This window comes from Nerophis lumbriciformis, linkage group LG22 (genome assembly GCF_033978685.3).
Source record: "Nerophis lumbriciformis linkage group LG22, RoL_Nlum_v2.1, whole genome shotgun sequence".
Taxonomy (NCBI): domain Eukaryota; kingdom Metazoa; phylum Chordata; class Actinopteri; order Syngnathiformes; family Syngnathidae; genus Nerophis; species Nerophis lumbriciformis.
In genome coordinates this window covers 36,825,571-36,849,958 of record NC_084569.2, presented here as the reverse complement: position 1 = coordinate 36,849,958, position 24,388 = coordinate 36,825,571, and the positions used below count along the sequence as shown (strand labels likewise).

Sequence of the window (24,388 nt, the reverse complement as noted above, 5' to 3'; positions counted from 1 at the left end):
ACGCCGCCGCTGCTGCTGCTGCTGCACTGGCTGCTGGGTAGGGAAAACCTGGTACTGGGAATACATTTAAAACACGTCACACATTGATTGCACAAACCTAAATACACCATAATATATCATGGATATTGTGTGCATGGGGATGTGGACACTTTTATCATAGTTAGAGATGCTACCTCAGTAGAAGCATTTAAGTCTAGGGCTGCAGCTAACGATTATTTTTCTATCGATTAATCTATAGATTATTTTTTTCGATTAATCGGTTAATCTATAGATTATTTTTTCGATTAATCTATAGATTATTTTTCCTTTTACCGATTATTTTTTTTATTTAAAATGAAGAGGAAAAAAAAAAAAGTAGGCCAGTTTTTTCAAAAGGCATGGCTTTTATTTACAAAAAAAAAAGTATGGCCACTCAGTCAACATTGACAACAACATGACAAAATATTCTGTAACAATGTAAACATTTAAAACTTTTAACATTTAACAAAATTAAAAGTAGCTTATTTGCTTTTTAATGTGCAAATATAAAAGTAAACATCCAGTGAAAATCTTAATATTCTGGAATAGTATAAGCATTTAAAAAGTAAAAGTATTGCTTATTTTGCTTTAAAATGTGCAAAAATAAAGATAAACATCCAATACAAAAAAGTGCAAAACGGAACTATTCTGTAACAAGTGTAAACATTTCAACAAAAGTAAAAGTATTGCTTATTTGCTAAAATGTGCAAAAATAAAGCTAAACATCCAATACAAAAAAGTGTACAGTGTAAACATTTCAACAAAAGTAAAAGTATTGCTTATTTTGCTTAATAACACAACAATGATAGTATGATTAAAGTGAAAGTTAATTGTTGGTTTGTACATAGTATATGTAACTGTTAATGTTGTAAAAGGTATTTGCACAACTAATTAACGTTAGCGTTTGTGACACGTCTTGTGCCGTGGGGTTCTTTCAGGACCGACAGACTGAACGCCAGACGGCTTTGCCAGGTTTACAATCTTTTAATTTTACACAAAGTCTTTTCTCTTCCAACTCTTTTCTCTTTCTTTCCTCGCTTTTCAGCTCCTCTTCCTCGCTCGCTCGTCGTCCCCTGTCTCTTGCGGCGTCGCTCCCGGCGCGCCCCGCCTCGCCGCTCGCTCGCCGCCGCCGCCTCTCCACAGCGTTAAAGAGGAGCGCGTCTTTGTAAACACTGAACAGGCACGCCAAACGCGCCTCTCAGAGCAAACGGTGCTTTAGTTTATGAATTTACAACGCAGACACAAATGACACATTCATGTGTTTGTGTAATAATGACAACGTATACGCACGCGGACGATTGACTTGTTGATGGTGATGGCAAGAACGCTGTCGGGGGTTTTCTTTTCAAATGTTCGTTCATAGCCGTTGTGCTGCTATGATAGGCCATTTCCGCTCGACACAGTGTGCATACAACAACATTATTAGGCCGTTTATTGAAATACTCCGACACTTTTGACGACTTTTGGCGTGCTTTTTTCCCCTCGCTCGCATCGTCTGCTTTGCGCTCCGCCATGACAGTAGTGTGACGTAAATATGCGACGCGCCGACGCACAAAAATGGCGTCGACGTATTTACGTAACCGATGACGTCGACTACGTCGACGCGTCGTTTCAGCCTTATTTAAGTCCCATCTTAAAACTCATTTGTATACTCAAAATGTTTAAAGAGCCATATTGGACCAAAAATACAAAAACAAATCTGTCTGGAGCCGCAAAAAAATAAAAGCCATATTACAAACCCCGTTTCCATATGAGTTGGGAAATTGTGTTAGATGTAAATATAAACGGAATACAATGATTTGCAAATCATTTTCAACCCATATTCAATTGAATATCCTACAAAGACAACATATTTGATATTCAAACTGATAAACATTTTTTTTTTTTTTTTTGCAAATTGTCAAGACTTGGTCCTGGGTGTGTGACGACCGGGGCGCATGGTGATGCGGGGTTTCGTTCTCCCAGCATGCAACGGACTTCGGACACAGCGTGAAGGTAAAATAAATGATTTATTTACCGGACTAAATTATACTGGAACAAAGAAAAAGGGTGCTCATAGCACATAAGGCAAAAACTAAAAGAGCTAGCATGGGAGCTAGAAGGTAAAAACAAAGGAATTTAGCATGGAAGCTAACAGGTACAGAAGTCGTCAACTGTTGCACGAAAACAAACTACGAAGCCAGAACGAATGACAGGGAGGACAGACTTAAATAATAATGTCAGTGATGACAAACAGGTGCGTGTCGGGAACAAACGCGGCAGGTGAAAATAATAAGCAGCCATGGCAACAAACTCAGGTGTACAAAACAGGTACTCAAGGAGTCCAAAACTAACCAAAAACACAAGTATCTTGAAAACGTAAACAGAAAATATGATCCGGGTAGCGGATCATAACAGGGTGTTTGCTTTTCCGGGATGCAACGGAAAGTTGGCTCGGGCGAGACGGGAATGTGAGTACATGATTTATTTAATATATCAAAAAAAAAGTACAAACGTAAAGCGCGCACAGTGGCGGAGAACAAACTATGAAACCAAAAGACTATAGCAAAAAAAGTACAAACGAAAAGCGCGCACAATGGCGGAGAACAAACTATGAAACCCAAAAAGACTATAAACATGGAACAAAAACTTACTTTGGCATGGACAAAAAGGAGCAGCGTGAGCGATGGACATGAAAAAAAAAGGCAGAAATTCGCAGAGCATAAATGTGGGGATGTCGTCAGCACGACAAACTGAAAACAATGAACTTAAATACTACAGACATGATTAACGAAAACAGGTGCATGACTCAAAACGTGAAACAGGTGCGTGACGTGACAGGTGAAAACTAATGGTTGCTATGGTGACAAAACAAAAGTGCACAAAAAGTCCAAAAACAAAACCGAACATGACCAAAACAAAAACATGATCACACAGACATGACACAAATAATCATTAACTTTAGAATTTGATGCCAGCAACACGTGACAAAGAAGTTGGGAAAGGTGGCAATAAATACTGATAAAGTTGAGGAATGCTCATCAAACACTTATTTGGAACATCCCACAGGTGTGCAGGCTAATTGGGAACAGGTGGGTGCCATGATTGGGTATAAAAGTAGATTCCATGAAATGCTCAGTCATTCACAAACAAGGATGGGGCGAGGGTCACCACTTTGTCAACAAACGCGTGAGCAAATTGTTGAACAGTTTAAGAAAACCCTTTCTCAACCAGCTATTGCAAGGAATTTAGGGATTTCACCATCTACTGTCCGTAATATCATCAAAGGGTTCAGAGAATCTGGAGAAATCACTGCACGTAAGCAGCTAAGCCCGTGACCTTCGATCCCTCAGGCCGTACTGCATCAACAAGCGACATCAGTGTGTAAAGGATATCACCACATGGGCTCAGGGACACTTCAGAAACCCACTGTCAGTAACTACAGTTGGTCGCTACATCTGTAAGTGCAAGTTAAAACTCTCCTATGCAAGGCGAAAACCGTTTATCAACAACACCCAGAAACGCCGTCAGCTTCGCTGGGCCTGAGCTCATCTAAGATGGACTGATACAAAGTGGAAAAGTGTTCTGTGGTCTGACGAGTCCACGTTTCAAATTGTTTTTGGAAACAGTGGATGTCGTGCATTCAATTGAATATGGGTTGAAAAGGATTTGCAAATCATGGCAGAGGGGTTAGTGCGTCTGCCTCACAATACGAAGGTCCTGAGTAGTCGTGAGTTCAATCCCGGCCCCGGGATCTTTCTGTGTGGAGTTTGCATGTTCTCCCCGTGACTGCGTGGGTTCCCTCCGGGTACTCCGGCTCCCTCCCACCTCCAAAGACATGCACCTGGGGATAGGTTGATTGGCAACACTAATTTGGCCCTAGTGTGTGAATGTGAGTGTGAATGTTGTCTGTCTATCTGTGTTGGCCCTGCGATGAGGTGGCGACTTGTCCAGGGTGTACACCGCCTTCCGCCTGATTGTAGCTGAGATAGGCTCCAGCACCCCCCGCGACCCCGAAGGGAATAAGCGGTAGAAAATGGATGGATGGATGTATCTAACACAATTTCCCAACTCATATGGAAACGGGGTTTGTACATACAGATAGTGTGTCATGAGATATAAATTGAATTAAGAGGACTTAAAAGAAACTAAATGACCTCAAATATAGCTACAAATGAGGCATAATGATGCAATATGTACATATAGCTAGCCTAAATAGCATGTTAGCATCGATTAGCTTGCAGTCATGCAGTGACCAAATATGTCTGATTAGCACTCCACACAAGTCAATAACATCAACAAAACTCACCTTTGTGCATTCACGCACAACGTTAAAAGTGTGGTGGACAAAAATGAGACAGAAAAAGAAGTGGCATAAAACACGTCCTGGACAGTCGGAGAAAGTTATACATGTAAACAAACTGCGGTGAGTTCATGGACCGCCAAAATTAGTAGGACAAAACGGCGCTCGCCAAATACTCGAATCAGTGAAGCATGTTTAATATAAACAGTGTGATTTATAACAATTAGGGAGGTTTGTGTCATGTTTGTCCTCCTACAGACACCATATTTAAAAAAAAATTGTATTTTTTCCCCCCTCATCTTTTTCCATTTTTCATACATTTTTGAAAAAGCTCCAGAGAGCCACTGGGGCAGCGCTAAAGAGCCGGGGTTTGCCGACCCCCGCTCTAGCCTATAAATAGACCCCCCTTATTAGACCAGTTGATCTGCCGTTTCTTTTCTTTTCTCCTCTGCCCCCCTCTCTCTTGTGAAGGGGGGGCACAGGTCTGGTAGCCATGGATGAAGTGCTGGCTGTCCAGAGTCGGGACCCGGGGTGGACCGCTCGCCTGTGCATCGGTTGGGGACATCTCTGCGCTGCTGACCCGTCTCCGCTCGGGATGGTCTCCTGCTGGCCCCACTATGGACTGGACTCTCACTATTATGTTAGATCCACTATGGACTGGACTCTCACTATTATGTTAGATCCACTATGGACTGGACTCTCACTATTATGTTAGATCCACTATGGACTGGACTCTCACTATTATGTTAGATCCACTATGGACTGGAGTCTCACTATTATGTTAGATCCACTATGGACTGGACTCTCACTATTATGTTAGATCCACTATGGACTGGAGTCTCACTATTATGTTAGATCCACTATGGACTGGACTTTCACAATATTATGCTAGACCCACTCAACGTCCATTGCATCCGGTCTCCCCTAGAGGGGGGGGGGGGGGGGGGTCCTCTCGAAGGTTTCTCATAGTCATTCACATTGACATCCCACTGGGTTGTGAGTTTTTCCTTGCCCTTTTGTGGGCTCTGAACCGAGGATGTCGTCGTGAATTGTGCAGCCCTTTGAGACACTTGTGATTTAGGGCTATATAAATAAACATTGATTGATTAATTGATCCTGGGTGACCTTCTTTCAGCCTTTATTTCTGTCTTTGAGCTTGGAAAACACAATAATTATGCTGTGGAAACCTCTCAGTAGAGGACTATTGTGTGCAATAGAGGAATTAATTTTTTGATTCCCGGTAAGGTCTATTCAGGTGTACTGGAGAAGAGGCTACGCCGGATAGTCGAACCTCGGATCCATGAGGAACAGTGTGGTTTTCGTCTTGGTCGTGGAACGGTAGACCGGCTCTATACTCTCGGCAGGGTCCTTGAGGGTGAATGGGAGTTTGCCCAACCAGTCTACATGTGCTTTGTGGACTTGGAGAAGGCATTCGACCGTGTCCCCCGGGAAGTCCTGTGGGGAGTGCTCAGCGAGTATCGGACTGTCTGATTGGGGCGGTCCGCTCCCTGTACGATCAGTGTCAGAGCTTGGTCCGCATTGCCGGCAGTAAGTCGGACCCGTTTCCAGTGAGGGTTGGACTCCGCCAAGGTCACCCATTCTGTTCATAACTTTTATGGACAGAATTTCTAGGCGCAGTCAAGGCGTTGAGGGGATCTGGTTTGGTGGCTGCAGGATTAGGTCTCTGCTTTTTGCAGATGATGTGGTCCTGATGGCTTCATCTGGCCACGATCTTCAGCTCTCACTGGATCGGTTCACAGCCGAGTGTGAAGCGACTGGGATGAGAATCAGCACCTCCAAGTCCGAGTCCATGGTTCTCGCCCGGGAAAGGGTGGAGTGCCATCTCCAAGTTGGGGAGGAGACCCTGCCCCAAGTGGAGGAGTTCAAGTACCTCAGAGTCTTGCTCATGAGTGAGGGAAGAGTGGATCGTTAGATCGACAGGCGGATCAATGCGGCGTCTTCAGTAATGCGGACGCTGTATCCATCCGTTATGGTGAAGAAGGAGCTGAGCCGGAAGGCAAAGCTCTCAATTTACCGGTCGATCTACGTTCCCATCCTCACCTATGGTCATGAGCTTTGGGTTATGACCGAAAGGACAAGATCACGGGTACAAACAAGCGGCGGAAATGAGTTTAAGGGAGGGGCTCTCCCTTAGAGACAGGGTGAGGAGCTCTGTCATCCGGGAGGAGCTCAAAGTAAAGCCACTGCTCCTCTACATTGAGAGGAGCCAGATGAGGTGGTTCGGGCATCTGGTCAGGATGCCATCCGAACACCTCCCTTAGGGCACGTCCAACCGGTAGGAGGCCACGGGGAAGACCCAGGACACGTTGGGAAGACTATGTCTCCCGGCTGGCCTGGGAACGCCTCGGGATCCCCCGGGAAGAGCTGGACGAAGTGGTTGGGGAGAGGAAAGTCTGGGCTTCCCTGCTTAAGACCTCGGATAAGCGGAAGAAAATGGATGGATGGATGGATATTACTATATCATTGTTTTTTAAAACATACAATAAAACCATCATTATTTCAGTTTGATAACTATACACAGCAGGTATTAGTATTCGAAATGGCCTAAAATGCCTGGTATACACCACCGCTTTGGAAACAATGTGCCATAAAAGAAATTAAACTCTGAGCTAGAGTAGAATGGACTGTTACAAGGGTGCCGTTATTAACTTATCTCGCATCTAAATGGGCGAAGACATGGCGAGTAATTTGAGAGAGGTGAAGAGGAAGCCCAAGGAATGATTTCCTCCTCTAATTATGCAACTCTTCAAAAGGGGAAATATAATGAAATGGTAATAGAAACAGTGAATCATTTATTGACCTGATGAAAAATGGAAGGTTTGGGCCAAAGGATAACAGTTTCGAGGAGAGAGAAAGGAGAGGAGTATCACTGGTAATTGTTACTATTCATCTTTTGTCACTTTGATTTAAAGACCACGTGCCCTGGCAACCCTGATAGTTACATTGATAAGTCTGTCCCGCAACACTCAGGTTACAGCTCCAATCAAACAGACTTAAGTACAAACTGAACAAAACTCATTAGACCAGGGGTGTCAAACGTACGGCCCAAGGGACGGATCAGGCCCGCGGACCAGGTTTTATCCGGCCCGCTAAATATAAAAATTAAACTGCTGTTTTTAATGTGTCCACTATATGTCGCAATAGCAATACTTTGTATCTTTGTAGATGATGCTACATATGTACAAAATAAACCACATTTTATTGTCCAGCATGGATGAAGTGCTGGCTATCCAGAGTCGGGACCCTCATATTATGTTAGATCCACTATGGACTGGACTCTCACACTATTATGTTAGATCCACTATGGACTGGACTCTCACTATTATGTTAGATCCACTATGGACTGGACTCTCACTTTTATGTTAGATCCACCAGGGACTGGACTCTCACAGTTATGTTAGATCCACCATGGACTGGACTCTCACTATTATGTTAGATCCACTATGGACTGGACTCTCACACTATTATGTTAGATCCACTATGGACTGGACTCTCACTATTATGTTAGATCCACTATGGACTGGACTCTCACTATTATGTTAGATCCACTATGGACTGGACTCTCACTTTTATGTTAGATCCACCAGGGACTGGACTCTCACTATTATGTTAGATCCACTATGGACTGGACTCTCACACTATTATGTTAGATCCACTATGGACTGGACTCTCACTATTATGTTAGATCCACTATGGACTGGACTCTCACTATTATGTTAGATCCACTATGGACTGGACTCTCACTTTTATGTTAGATCCACCAGGGACTGGACTCTCACAGTTATGTTAGATCCACCATGGACTGGACTCTCACTATTATGTTAGATCCACTATGGACTGGACTCTCACTATTATGTTAGATCCACTATGGACTGGACTCTCACTTTTATGTTAGATCCACCAGGGACTGGACTCTCACAGTTATGTTAGATCCACCATGGACTGGACTCTCACTATTATGTTAGATCCACTATGGACTGGACTCTCACACTATTATGTTAGATCCACTATGGACTGGACTCTCACTATTATGTTAGATCCACTATGGACTGGACTCTCACTTTTATGTTAGATCCACCAGGGACTGGACTCTCACTATTATGTTAGATCCACTATGGACTGGACTCTCACACTATTATGTTAGATCCACTATGGACTGGACTCTCACTATTATGTTAGATCCACTATGGACTGGACTCTCACTATTATGTTAGATCCACTATGGACTGGACTCTCACTTTTATGTTAGATCCACCAGGGACTGGACTCTCACTATTATGTTATATCCACTATGGACTGGACTGTGCATCGGTTGTGGAGTTTCTGGCAAGCTTCTGCTTGAAGTTTTGACCACTCCTCTTGACGAAATTGGTGCAGTTCAGCTAAATGTGTTGGTTTTCTGACATGGACTTGTTTCTTCAGCATTGTCCACACGTTTAAGTCAGGACTTTGGGAAGGCCATTCTAACACCTTCATTCTAGCCTGATTTAGCCATTCCTTTACCACTTTTGACGTGTGTTTGGGGTCATTGTCCTGTTGGAACACCCAACTGCGCCCAAGACCCAACCTCCGGGCTGATGATTTTAGGTTGTCCTGAAGAATTTGGAGGTAATCCTCCTTTTTCATTGTCCCATTTACTCTCTGTAAAGCACCAGTTCCATTGGCAGGCTGTCCAGAGTCGGGACCTGGGGTGGACCGCTCGCCTGTGCATCGGTTGGGGACATCTCTGCGCTGCTGACCCGTCTCCGCTCGGGATGATCTCCTGCTGGCCCCACTATGGACTGAACTCTCACTATTATATTAGATCCACTATGGACTGGACTCTCACTATCATGTTAGATCCACTATGGACTGGACTCTCACTATTATGTTAGATCCACTATGGACTGGATTCTCACTATTATGTTAGATCCACTATGGACTGGACTCTCACTATCATGTTAGATCCACTATGGACTAGACTCTCACTATTATGTTAGATCCACTATGGACTGGACTCTCACTATTATGTTAGATCCACTATGGAATGGACTCTCACTATTATGTTGGATCCACTATGGACTGGACTCTCACTATCATGTTAGATCCACTATGGACTGGACTCTCACTATTATGTTATATCCACTATGGACTGGACTCTCACTATTATGTTAGATCCACTATGGACTGGACTCTCACTATCATGTTAGATCCACTATGGACTGGACTCTCACTATTATGTTAGATCCACTATAGACTGGACACTCACACTATTATGTTAGATCCACTATAGACTGGACTCTCACACTATTATGTTAGATCCACTATGGACTGGACTCTCACACTATTATGTTAGATCCACTATGGACTGGACTCTCACTATTATGTTAGATCCACTATGGACAGGACTCTCACTATTATGTTAGATCCACTATGGACTGGACTCTCACTATTATGTTAGATCCACTATGGACTGGACTCTCACACTATTATGTTAGATCCACTATGGACTGGACTCTCACTATTATGTTAGATCCACTATGGACAGGACTCTCACTATTATGTTAGATCCACTATGGACTGGACTCTCACTTTTATGTTAGATCCACTATGGACTGGACTCTCACACTATTATGTTAGATCCACTATGGACTGGACTCTCACTATTATGTTAGATCCACTATGGACAGGACTCTCACTATTATGTTAGATCCACTATGGACTGGACTCTCACTATTATGTTAGATCCACTATGGACTGGACTCTCACACTATTATGTTAGATCCACTATGGACTGGACTCTCACTATTATGTTAGATCCACTATGGACTGGACTCTCACTATTATGTTAGATCCACTATGGACTGGACTCTCACTTTTATGTTAGATCCACCATGGACTGGACTCTCACTATTATGTTACATCCACTATGGACTGGACTCTCACACTATTATGTTAGATCCACTATGGACTGGACTCTCACTATTATGTTGGATCTACTATGGACTGGACTGTCACTATTATGTTAGATCCACTATGGACTGGACTCTCACACTATTATGTTAGATCCACTATGGACTGGACTCTCACACTATTATGTTAGATCCACTATGGACTGGACTCTCACTATTATGTTAGATCCACGATGGACTGGACTCTCACACTATTATGTTAGATCCACTATGGACTGGACTCTCACACTATTATGTTAGATCCACTATGGACTGGACTCTCACTATTATGTTAGATCCACTATGGACTGGACTCTCACTATTATGTTAGATCCACTATGGACTGGACTCTCACTATTATGTTAGATGCACTATGGACTGGACTCTCACACTATTATGTTAAATCCACAATGGACTGGACTCTCACTATTTCGTTAGATCCACTATGGACTGGACTCTCACTATTATGTTAGATCCACTACGGACTGGACTCTCACTATTATGTTAGATCCACTACGGACTGGACTCTCACTATTATGTTAGATCCACTACGGACTGGACTCTCACTATTATGTTAGATCCACTATGGACTGGACTCTCACTATTATGTTAGATCCACTATGGACTGGACTCTCACTATTATGTTCGATCCACTATGGACTGGACTCTCACTTTTATGTTAGATCCACCAGGGACTGGACTCTCACTATTATGTTAGATCCACTACGGACTGGACTCTCACTATTATGTTAGATCCACTATGGACTGGACTCTCACTATTATGTTAGATCCACTACGGACTGGACTCTCACTATTATGTTAGATCCACTACGGACTGGACTCTCACTATTATGTTAGACCCACTATGGACTGGACTCTCACTTTTATGCTAGATCCACCATGGATTGGACTCTCACTATTATGTTAGATCCACTATGGCCTGGACTCTCACACTATTATGTTAGATCCACTATGGACTGGACTCTCACACTATTATGTTAGATCCACTATGGACTGGACTCTCTCACTATTATGTTAGATCCACTATGGACTGGACTCTCACTATTATGTTAGATCCACTATGGACTGGACTCTCACTATTATGTTAGATCCACTATGGACTGGACTCTCACTTTTATGTTAGATCCACCATGGACTGGACTCTCACTATTATGTTAGATCCACCGTGGACTGGACTCTCACACTATCATGTTAGATCCACTATGGACTGGACTCTCACACTATTATGTTAGAACCACTATGGACTGGACTCTCACTATTATGTTAGATCCACTATGGACTGGACTCTCACACTATTATGTTAGATCCACTATGGACTGGACTCTCACTATTATGTTAGATCCACTATGGACTGGACTCTCACACTATTATGTTAGATCCACTATGGACTGGACTCTCACACTATTATGTTAGATCCACTATGGACTGGACTCTCACACTATTATGTTAGATCCACTATGGACTGGACTCTCACTATTTTGTTAGATCCACTATGGACTGGACTCTCACTATTATGTTAGATCCACTACGGACTGGACTCTCACTATTATGCTAGATCCACTATGGACTGGACTCTCACTATTATGTTAGATCCACTATGGACTGGACTCTCACTATCATGTTAGATCCACTACGGACTGGACTCTCACTATCATGTTAGATCCACTACGGACTGGACTCTCACTATTATGTTAGATCCACTACGGACTGGACTCTCACTAACATGTTAGATCCACTACGGACTGGACTCTCACTATTATGTTAGATCCACTATGGACTGGACTCTCTCTTTTATGTTAGATCCACTATGGACTGGACTCTCACACTATTATGTTAGATCCACTATGGACTGGACTCTCACACTATTATGTTAGATCCACTATGGACTGGACTCTCACTATTATGTTAGATCTACTATGGACTGGACTCTCACACTATTATGTTAGATCCACTATGGACTGGACTCTCACACTATTATGTTAGATACACTATGGACTGGACTCTCACTATTATGTTAGATCCACTATGGACTGGACTCTCACTATTATGTTAGATCCACTATGGACTGGACTCTCACTATTATGTTAGATCCACTACGGACTGGACTCTCACTATTATGTTAGATGCACTACGGACTGGACTCTCACTATTATGTTAGATCCACCATGGACTGGACTCTCACTATTATGTTAGATCCACTATGGACTGGACTCTCACTATTATGTTAGATCCACTATGGACTGGACTCTCACTATTATGTTAGATCCACTACGGACTGGACTGTCACTATTATGCTAGATCCACTACGGACTGGACTCTCACTATTATGTTAGATCCACTATGGACTGGACTCTCACACTATTATGTTAGATCCACTAGAGACTAGAGACAGGAGCAGACCCAACAAAGCAACCGAGAGAGCCGACTCCACTCTCGGCCGCCATTTCTCCGGCAATGGTCATGTGGTGACATAAATGATGGTATTTTGAGAGGTAATCATTGAAGTCAGACATCACTGAAGGCCTAGGTGGGAAACACCACTGTAATTTTTTGATGCCGCCGACAATTGTGTATTCAACACACACAGACGCAGTAATCTCGAGAGAAATATGGGAAACCCGCTGCATTTACATGTATGTGCACGTACACACAAACTAAGACACTTAAATATGTTTTGGATAGAGATGTCCGATAATATCGGACTGCCGATATTATAAATGCTTTAAAATGTAATATCGGAAATGATCGGTATCGGTTTAAAAATTATCTGTATCGGTTTCAAAAAGTAAAATTTATAACTTATTAAAACGCCGCTGTGTAAATACATTGCGCCAATAAACCTTGAAGGCACTGCCTTTGCGTGCCGGCCCAGTCACATAATATATACGGCTTTTCACACACACAATTGAATGCAAAGCATACTTGGTCAACAGCCATACAGGTCACACTGAGGGTGGCCGTATAAACAACTTTAACACTGTTAGAAATATACGCCACACTGTGAACCCACACCAAACAAGAATGACAAACACATTTCGGGAGAACATCCGCACCGTAACACAACATAAACACAACAGAACAAATACCCAGAACCCCTTGCAGCACTAACTCTTCGGGGACGCTACACGGTGTGTGTATGTGTGTGTGTGTGGGAGGCGGGGTTTGGAGGTAGCGGGGGTGTATATTGTAGCGTCCCGGAAGAGTTAGTGCTGCAAAGGGTTCTGGGTATTTGTTCTGTTGTGTTTATGTTGTGTTATGGTGCGAATGTTCTTTTCACACACACAAGTGAATGCCAGCATACTTGGTCGACAGCCATACAGGTCACACTGAGGGTGGCCGTATAAACAACTTAAACACTGTTACAAATATGCGCCACACTGTGAACCCACACCAAACAAGAATGACAAACACATTTCGGAAGAACACCCGCACCGTAACACAACATAAACACAACAGAACAAATACCCAGAAGCAGCACTAACTCTTCGGGGACGCTACAAGGTGTGTGTATGTGTGTGTGTGGGGGGCGGGGTTTGGAGGTAGCGGGGGTGTATATTGTAGCGTCCCGGAAGAGTTAGTGCTGCAAAGGGTTCTGGGTATTTTTTCTGTTGTGTTTATGTTGTGTTACAGTGCGGATGTTCTCCCAAAATGTGTTTGTCATTCTTGTTTGGTGTGGGTTCACAGTGTGGCATATATATTTCTAACAATGTTAAAGTTGCTTATACGGCCACCCTCAGTGTAAACTGTACCGCTGTTGATGAAGTATGCTTTGCATTTACGTGTGTGTGCGTACAGGAGCCGCTCATATCTTGTGACTGGGCGGGCACGATGTTAGAATGGATGAAAAGCAGACGTGATGTCAGCTCGTAGAGGACGTTAAAGGTAGTGCCTGTAAGGTACGCCCCCAAGACTGTGGAATACGAGATATAATGACTGATGAACACCTTCGTTCGATAATGAAGGTTGCCTCAGCTCAAAGCCTAATGAACTAGCATCCAAGAAAAGATGGGCAGGTATCTGGCTTGGGCACATCAGATTAGATCAGTGTGTTGCAAACTGAGCAGTTTAAAGTCCTGAATGGTTGGTTTACTCAATATTTTATTTATTTATTAGCCTGTGGAAAAAGTTAATGTTGATATTTACCTCAGAAGGCTACAAATAGAAAAGAGGCATTACATTTTTATTTAAATTGTATTTGATATGACATTGATATTTTTTAATTATTATTATTATTATTTTGCATGACACTATAAAGTTATATAAGCCTTGCTTGTTCAATAATTAATGCAAAACTTGTTTGGGTCCCTATTAAAAAGGTTAATTTGTTCAACCTTGGCCCGCGGCTTTGTTCAGTTTTACATTTTGGCCCACTCTGTATTTGAGTTTGACACCCCTGATTTAATGCATCCAGCGGGGCATCACAACAAAATTAGGCATAATAATGTGTTAATTCCACGACTATATATCGGGTATAAAAACAGCTTCCCAAAAAATGCTCAGTCTTTCACAAGAAAGGATGGGGCGAGGTACACCCCTTTGTCCACAACAATAGTCAAACAGTTTAAGAACAACGTTTCTCAAAGTGCAATTGCAAGAAATTTAGGGATTTCAACATTTACGGTCCGTAATATCATCAAAAGGTTCAGAGAATCTGGAGAAATCACTCCACGTAATGCATCCGTTTGTCAGGTTTGTCACTGACAGTTTAGTTATGGTTTGGTTTTTCCTCTGTCTTTATTTCCTGTCAGCGCTCTTATTTTGGTAATTCCCTCGATTCGGCCATCAATGTTAAAGCATTGTTAAGCCTCCCTGCCATCGAAATCTCCGCGGGGTTTGTGTTCGGCTGGAGTATTCTGTCACAAGGTGTTGGTGACGAACCCCAAGATACAAAACATGATTTAATGTCCATAAAATAAAATTCCACGACTGTATATATCGGTATCGGTTGGTATCGGTAGTTAAGAGTTGGACAATATCGGAATATCGGCAAAAAAAAAGCCATTATCGGACATCTCTAGTTTTGGACATTTAAAGGGAATCAATGCAAAGCCATTTCAAAATAAAAGTTGTTGAAGACGATTCACATAATGACTCCTCTGGGAAATAAAACATATTGATCCCTTCTACACAATAGATGTCACATGATTTAGAGTCGTGTTGGACAATTAGGTTTGCTTCCCGCTTGCCTTTTAATTCACTTCACCGAGCTATTGTACTGTTATGTTTCTTTGGTTCTAACCACAAAATCCATGTCTTTTCCCCCTAATGACCGTCATTAAAGAAGGCGTGGGGGGAGATGAATGCGAGGATGATAAAGATTAACGGTGGCGCGTGGGCGGCGGCGGCGGAGGTAGCGAAACGCGTTGTTGTTTGTTCTGCAGGAGCGTTGACAGTCTGTGGTTATATTTGTGCAAATCAACAAGAGTTCTGAAGCTATAAACAGAATTTGCCTGGTTGCATGTCGCCCGGGAAGGAAGCAGTGGAGGAAGAGGTGCAAAGGTTAAAAATGAGATGGAAGGAAAAAACGGGGATGTGGAAGAAACTGCAGAACAAGGAACATTTTTGAGCCAACAGTGAAAGGAGAAGGTGACAAATGGAGAATGGCATGTCCTCCTACCTGCATAGAATTCTGGGCTGTAGACCGCACTGACCACTGGATTTAACTTCCAGCCTGAAAGAGACAAGACCAAAAAGGACAAAGAGAAAGACACTTTTAAATGTGGTCACTTTGAATGTTCAGTCAACGTGACTTCTTTAGTTCTGACTTGAGATTGAAATTCATTTTTAAAATATCCTTGGAGGCCCACAGACATTTAACACGTCTGTAGAATCCAGTGCATGGCCATGGTTTACAAACCCCGTTTCCATATGAGTTGGGGAATTGTGTTAGATGCAGGGCCGGCCCGTGGCATAGGCCGTATAGGCAAATGCTAAGGGCGCCGTCCATCAGGGGGCGCCACGCCAGTGCCACAAATGTTGGAGAAAAAAAAAAAAAGTTGGTACTATTATTTCTAAATACAAAAAATAATCCCACGTTAATTAAAATGCAAAGTAAAGCCTATATAATAGAAATATTATTTGTTACAACATTACGCCCCCCCCCCGCACTGTGTGCCCCCTCCCTTCCCGTATCATGACTCTTTTTGGACGTCACCACATCAAAAAATCAACACAAGATGTCAAAACGGCCAAAACTGTCAGGTGCCCAGGGAAGAAATAAGAGAAAAGAAGAGGAGGAGAAACGAGAAAAGACAGAGGTAGCAGGTAGGTAACGTTAGCCTACATGAAATTATTTGTCTGTTACAGAATGTGATAGTAACCTGGCTTTTTAGCATTAAGCTAATGTTACATGATTCGGCAATTGCTAATCAATAAATAGCTAGTTCTGTTTTAACGTCGGGTTAATATTGTGGAGGGGGCTAAATTGTTATGAAAAATAATAATGTAACGTTAGGTAATTACAGTACTCCCACCTTACATTCCTCAGGGACATTTGTATTAGATCTTTTAAGCAGGTGTTTTTTGTTTACATTGTTATTGCCTTCTGGTTAGCTAATGTTTGCCCTGCAGGTAATAGTCACTTTTCCACCCCTTTATATATTAGGTATAGCTGTAAGCCTAGTTGTTAAAGTGCACATCATTAATGTTAATTAAGCAATATGTATGTAAAAAATATTGTATTTCATATATTCATTTTTTATTTTTTGCATTCATTCATTCATTCATTCATTCATATTTTTGTTTATCTTGTTAACTATTCTGATTGTTAATTTGCTTTCTTTAAGTAAAAAAAAAGTCAAAGACAAAGCTATTCGGTTTCTTGTGAGTATATACACTTCACTGCCGATGTGGGGGGGCACCACCTAAAATCTTGCCTAGGGCGCCAGATTGGTTAGGGTCGGGCCTGGTTAGATGTAAATATAAACAATGATTTGCAAATCATTTTCAACCCATATTCAGTTGAATATGCTACAAAGACAACAAATTTGATGTTCAAACTGATAAACATTTGGTTTTTTTTTTGCAAATAATCATTAACTTTAGAATTTGATGCCAGCAACACGTGACAAAGAAGTTGTAAAAGGTGGCAATAAATACTGATAAAGTTGAGGAATGCTCATCAAACACTTATTTGGAACATCCCACAGGTGAGCAGGCTAATTGGGAACAGGTGGGTGCCATGATTGGGTATAAAAACAGCTTCCCAAAAAATGCTCAGTCTTTCACAAGAAAGGATGGGGCGAGGTACACCCCTTTGTCCACAACAATAGTCAAACAGTTTAAGAACAACGTTTCTCAAAGTGCAATTGCAAGAAATTTAGGGATTTCAACATCTACGGTCCATAATATCATCAAAAGGTTCAGAGAATCTGGAGAAATCACTCCACGTAAGCAACATGGCCGGAAACGAACTTGAATGATCGTGACCTTCGATCCCTCAGACGGCACTGTATCAAAAACCGACATCAATCTCTAAAGGATATCACCACATGGGCTCAGGAACACTTCAGAAAACCACTGTCACTAAATACAGTTGGTCGCTACATCTGTAAGTGCAAGTTAAAGCTCTACTATACAAAGCGAAAGCCATTTATCAACAACATCCAGAAACGCCGCCGGCTTCTCTGGGCCCGAGATCATCTAAGATGGACTCATGCAAAGTGGAAAAAGTGTTCTGTGGTCTGACGAGTCCACATTTCAAATTGTTTTTGGAAATATTCGACATCGTGTCATCCGGACCAAAGGGGAAGCGAACCATCCAGACTGTTATCGACGCAAAGTTGAAAAGCCAGCATGTGTGATGGTATGGGGGTGCATTAGTGCCCAAGGCATGGGTAACTTACACATCTGTGAAGGCACTATTAATGCTGAAAGGTACATACAGGTTTTGGAACAACATATGCTGCCATCTAAGCGCCGTCTTTTTCACGTACAATGCCAAGCCACATTCAGCACGTGTTACAACAGTGTGGCTTCGTAAAAAAAGAGTGCGGGTACTTTCCTGGCCCGCCTGCAGTCCAGACCTGTCTCCCATCGAAAATGTGTGGCACATTATGAAGCGTAAAATACGACAGCGGAGACCCCGGACTGTTGAACGACTAAAGCTCTGCATAAAACAAGAATGGGAAAGAATTCCACTTTCAAAGGTTCAACAATTAGTTTCCTCAGTTCCCAGTCGTTTATTGAGTGTTGTTAAAAGAAAAGGTGATGTAACACAGTGGTGAACATGCCCTTTCCCAACTACTTTGGCACGTGTTGCAGCCATGAAATTCTAAGTTAATTATTATTTGCAAAATAAAAATAAAGTTTATGAGTTTGAACATCAAATATGTTGTCTTTGTAGCATATTTAACTGAATATGGGTTAAAGTTAAAGTTAAAGTTAAAGTACCAATGATTGTCACACACACACTAGGTGTGGCGAGATTATTCTCTGCATTTGACCCATCACCCTTGATCACCCCCTGGGAGGTGAGGGGAGCAGTGGGCAGCAGCGGTGGCCGCGCCCGGGAATCATTTTGGTGATTTAACCCCCAATTCCAACCCTTGATGCTGAGTGCCAAGCAGGGAGGTAATGGGTCCCATTTTTATAGTCTTTGGTATGACTCGGCCGGGGTTTGAACTCACAACCTACCGATCTCAGGGCGGACACTCTAACCACTAGGCCACTGAGTAGGTAGTAAGTGTAGGTTGAAAAGGATTTGCAAATCATTGTATTCCGTTTATATCTACATCTAACACAATTTCCCAACTCATATGGAAACGTGGTTTGTAGTTCAACTTAGGCCCTTTTCCACCTATTTCAAATAAAGTTTCCACCAAAAACTACCCAGGTAGATTTAGTTCTTCAGGGACTTTTCAAGGCTACCCTTAACCATTTTCAGGGGCGGGCTGGGCTGTCTAACGCTGATTGGTTGAACACCTTTGTGGGCGTTCCTAAAACTTATTTTTCAAAAACACACGAATCTGCCATTGCGGAGCATGCGAGGACGACTTGTTTATTTCCTATTCCTTGTGTCATCCTATTAATAATAATAATAATAATAATAATAATGAATTAAATTTGCAACGCGCTTTGCATTTGTTAAAATCTCAAAGTGCTGCAAAGTCTAAAAAAAAGGTAGCAAAATACAAAAAAAAAGTTGGAATATATAAAAGAAAATTAAAATAGAAATAAAAACATGAAAAACACTAGATAAAACATAGAAACATAGATATATATCTGATAGTATATATCTGTATCATGAATCAATTTAAGTGAACCCTGACTTAAACAAGTTGAAAAACTTATTGGGGTGTTACCATTTCGTGGTCAATTGTACGGAATATGTACTTCACTGTGCAACCTACTAATAAAAGTCTCAATCAATCAATCAATCAACAGCCATACAGTTGATACTGAGGGTGGCCGTATAAACAACTTTAACACTGCTACAAATATGCGCCACACTGTGAACCCACACCAAACAAGAATGACAAACACATCCGCACCGTAACACAACATAAACACAACAGAACAAATACCCAGAATCCCTTGCAGCACTAACTCTTCCGGGATGCCACAATATACAACCCCCGCCCCTCACCTTTTTTTAACCATTTGCGGCCCACAGCTAATGTTTTAAAGGCCCACGGCACTTTCTAAAAATACTATTAAAATAAACAAAAACATAACAAAAGTGAAATAAAAAAGCTTAAAGGTGAAATGTAATTTAGAAAAAGTTGTAATGTTGACTAATAAGACAAAGCTGTTTTTTTTTCTTTCAAACTGTCATTGCTCAAAACATAATATTGAATCAAAATCAATGTTATTCTGAATTATTGACCTATCCAAGGTTCCCATTACTTCACATCAATCATTACACTTTGAAAAATATTTTTTGGTGGAAGATTTTGCATATTTTGTGTGTTTGCCATTAAAAACATAGTTTTGTTTGACGAAAAAGGGCGGGAAACAAACAATATAAAAAAATTAAAACATTTTGAAATGAGGGATAGATGTGAAGTTGATGTAGACTCCAGAGATTTAAGCGTTAAATATCAAATGTATGTATGCCCTGGCACACCATTATCATCATTTCATGACCCAAGCAAAACACTTTTTACACTTTTATACTGAAATAAATACACTTATATTATACTTATTCAATAAAAACATAGAAAAAACTACCAGCAGCGGTAAAGTTTAGATCCATGAAGGAAAGAAGAAAGTGAATGAATGTTTATAACTGAATACATTTACGTATGTATTAGAGATGCGCGGTTTGCGGGCACAACCGCGGAGTCCGCGGATTATCCGCGGATCGGGCGGATGAAATTAAAAAAAATTAGATTTTATCCGCGGATCGGGTCGGGTCGGGTGGTTCAAATAAAAAAAAATTTGATTTTAAATAGATTCAGGCGGGTGGCAGTTAAACCAATTCGGAAATATATATACATAGTTAAATGTTGTTACCCACATACGAAAAACGAGCAGGCACCTGCAGCATATGCCACAACAGAAGAAAAAAAAAAAAAGAGATGGACACTTTTACGGAGCGGAGAAGGGACGCCTCGCCGGGGTCCGGGACCGAGGCCCCTTCCCCAGAGAGGGCCCCACCGGGAGCCGTAGCTGAGGCGATCCGCGAGAAGGGCCCGACGCACGTCCAGGGTCACCACCGCGCCCACCGCACCGACACCCCGCCTCGTCCACCTTCGCCGCGGCCGGCGTCACGCGCAGCAGGTAAGCAGCTTACCTGCCCGCCACCCCCGTGGCCGGGGGCTCGTAACAGGGGTCACTCCGCGCGCTCCGCCCGCGCAGCTTACCTGCCCGCCACCCCTGTTGCCGGGGGCGCGTAACAGGGGTCACTCCGCGCGCAGTGCGCTCACGAAAGGGGTGGGGCTCACCCTGGTTGATACAGACAGCAGCTAGGACGGTGGCCATGGAAGTTGTAACCCGCTAAGGAGTGTGTAACAACCCACCTGCCGAATCAACTAGCCCTGAAAATGGATGGCGCTGGAGCGTCGGGCCCATACCCGGCCGTCGCCGGCAGCGAGACGCGCTTGGAGGTGCGCTCAGCGCGGCTCCCATATGATTGCGCACTGGTGTGCGTCTGGGTCGTGACAGCGTGGCACGCGAATGTCTGTGCTGCATTGGATCAGTCTCCTTTCTTTAACAGGCAAAAGCTTTATAACCTCACTAATGCCTTGCATCGTCTATATTAGATATATAACAACGGGCGGGTGCGGGCGGATGCGGTTCTGATCAAATGTTAGATCGGGTGGATTGCGGATGGTTGACGACTTTCTGATGCGGTTGCGGATGAAATAATTGCCTATCCGCGCATCTCTAGTATGTATACACATTTGGTTTATTTTTTTATTAAATTTTTTTTAATGAATTAAGTAACGTTTATGACAACCTTTTTCCAAAACACAATATAGAATGTGAGATATAACAGGATAATGCATACATTTATCTTTTTTTTTTTCAAAACGCTTACAAAAAAGTGGGACCCCAAAAATTTACTGTGGGACCCCATTTTTATGACTTGATGAAAATTCCTAGCGCCAACACTGATGTCAACAGAGGAGAAAACATGCTTTATTTAAATAAATATATTATTTATAAAGCAAGTTGGAGTATCATTGGCAAATGTTCACCTAGTCCCGGCCTTGGCACGCATATATGTGTCCTCTTTTTGGGATTTCACTATATGGTCAGCCTATCCATCTATCTATCTATCTATCTCTCTATCTATCTCAACACGTCCTATTACACTAGCTTCACTTTGCACTCCAATTAGAGGTGAAGGGAATAAGGCTATAATAATAATAACATCCATTGCATCCGGTCTCCCCTAAGGTTTCTCATAGTCATTCTCATTGACGTCCCACTGGGTTGTGAGTTTTCCCTTGCCCTTATGTGGGCTCTGAACCGAGGATGTCGTTGTGGCTTGTGCAGCCCTTTGAGACACTTGTGATTTAGGGCTATATAAATAAACATTTTTGCCATAATTTGCCACCTCAGTAGAATGCATGTCCACCTCTGACACAGTCACTACAGAAAACACATTATGTGAGTTCTAAGAGAATTGCTATGTGTGCAGGGATTATCCAGCCTGGCACTGGCTAGTTCTAGCTTAACTGACTCTTCACCCGGACTAGCAGACTCTGTAATTGCCTGTGACCGGGCTTGCTCTAGTGTAGTTAGTCAAGTGTGACTCAAACATAAATCTATGTTCCTAGACAGGATGATGGCACCTTCCTGGTTAGGGTGAAGGCCGTCTCTCATCAGCAAGCCTGGTTTGCCCCAGAAAGAGGGCCAATTATCAATAAACGTTAGTCCCTGTTGTCTACAGAAGCTAGCCAGCCACTTGTTAAGCGAGACTAATCTGCTATATCTCTCATCATTGCCTCTCGCAGGCAGGGGGCCAGAGACAATTACTCGATGCCTGGACATCTTGTTACATGATAATTATCGAAGGCGCTTACAAATTCTGCCTTGACTTGGGTACCAAACGCAAAACACCCTCCCAATGTTGATGTTGACGGAAGAAGCCACCCTAATACTACTGTAAGTATTACATGTTATCATGAATATGCCTGTTACTACATTACATACATACTTAGCACAATGTTGTTAGATGTTGGTTTTTTTCATTTTTCATGCCACAAGTATGTGCTCCAATCACTCTATCACAAAATAATAAGAGTTATAGAAATGATTGGAAACTCAAGACAGCCATGACATGATGTCCTTTACAAGTGTATGTAAACTTTTGACCACGACTGTATATGAATATTGAATTGTTATTGGTGTGAATCTTTGGGCACCTCGCCATTGGATTCCGATTCTTGGGGTGAGGATTTGATTCGTAATCGATACTCGATTCAACACGATTCTCGATTCAAACTGATTTTTGCAATATAATATTGTTAGAATAATTATGTATATATTATCACACTAACTTTAGTATGCTTAAAGTTTGTTGCTTTAGTTATTTAGCTATTGTGCTCAAGTTAGACTTTTCTAATCTGTGCAAGGACAAAAACATACTGTCTGAGGGGTGGCCTCAGCCGTAGATGTTATCTTTGTTTTAGCCCGCTAACAGCCAAGGACTTCAAGGACCTCAACGAAGATAAGATGACAGCGCGCAGACGAAGCAGAGACTTCAAAGACCTCAACGAAGATAAGATGACAGCACGCAGACGAAGCAGAGACTTCAAAGACCTCAACGAAGATAAGATGACAACACGCAGACGAAGCAGAGACAAGGCGAAATCACAAGGCCCCCCAGCACATTCCGTCACGTACTGTGCGTCCTGGACCTGCTTTGCATAATATATGTGACCACTCCTTTTAGAGGCGGCCTCAGTGATGTTGACTCTGGAACTCTGAATAAAAAGAGGGACGCGGGAGCTGAACCTTAGAGCGTAGGGCGAGACTGTGACTAAGTGTGCAGCTCCATCCGTTCTCCACATGAGCTAAATTGAACTCTGTCTCTGCATGATTCCTTGCTTCTTGTCATCAGTGTTTGAACCTGACACAATTATTTGGTATAATAATACCAAATCTGTAAAGCACCAGTTCCATTGGCAGCAAAACAGGCCCAGAGCATAATACTACCACCACCATGGTGTTCCTGGGATTAAAGGCCTCACCTTTTCTCCTCCAAACATATTGCTGGGTATTGTGGCCAAACAGCTCAATTTTTTGTTTCATCTGACCTCCAGAAAGTCTTATCTTTGTCCATGTGATGTCAGATGAAACAAAAATTATGGGTCTACTGAAAATGTGAGCAAATGTGCTGGGTCAAAAGTATACATACAGCAATGTTAATATTTAGTTACATGTCCCTTGGCAAGTTTCACTGCAATAAGACACTTTTGATAGCCATCCACAAGCTTCGGGTTGCATTTTGGACCACTCCTCTTGACATAATTGGTGCAGTTCAGCTAAATTTGTTGGTTTTCTGACATGGACTTGTTTCTTCAGCATTGTCCACACGTTCTCAATCAGGACTTTGGGAAGGCCATTGTAAAACCTCAATTCTAGCTTGATTTAGCCATCCATCCCATCACTCTTATCACAAAAAAATAAGTGTTGAAGAAATGATGTTCTTTTGACCATGACT

General features: G+C 42.3%; 1 protein-coding gene across 7 annotated transcripts in view; it reads right to left on the bottom strand.

The window, feature by feature from the left end:
* rbfox1 (RNA binding fox-1 homolog 1) overlaps positions 1-24,388 on the bottom strand; it is a 733,656-nt gene that overhangs the window by 115,112 nt on the left and 594,156 nt on the right. For all 7 annotated transcript variants that reach the window (XM_061973817.1, XM_061973818.1, XM_061973814.1 and 4 more), the window contains 2 exons: positions 15,890-15,943; positions 1-54 (listed from right to left, as the gene is read on the bottom strand). The exon at positions 1-54 is cut by the window's left edge and continues 91 nt beyond it. In XM_061973817.1, the coding sequence (XP_061829801.1) occupies positions 1-54; positions 15,890-15,943 (108 nt within the window). The remainder of the gene's footprint in view (positions 55-15,889; positions 15,944-24,388) is intronic.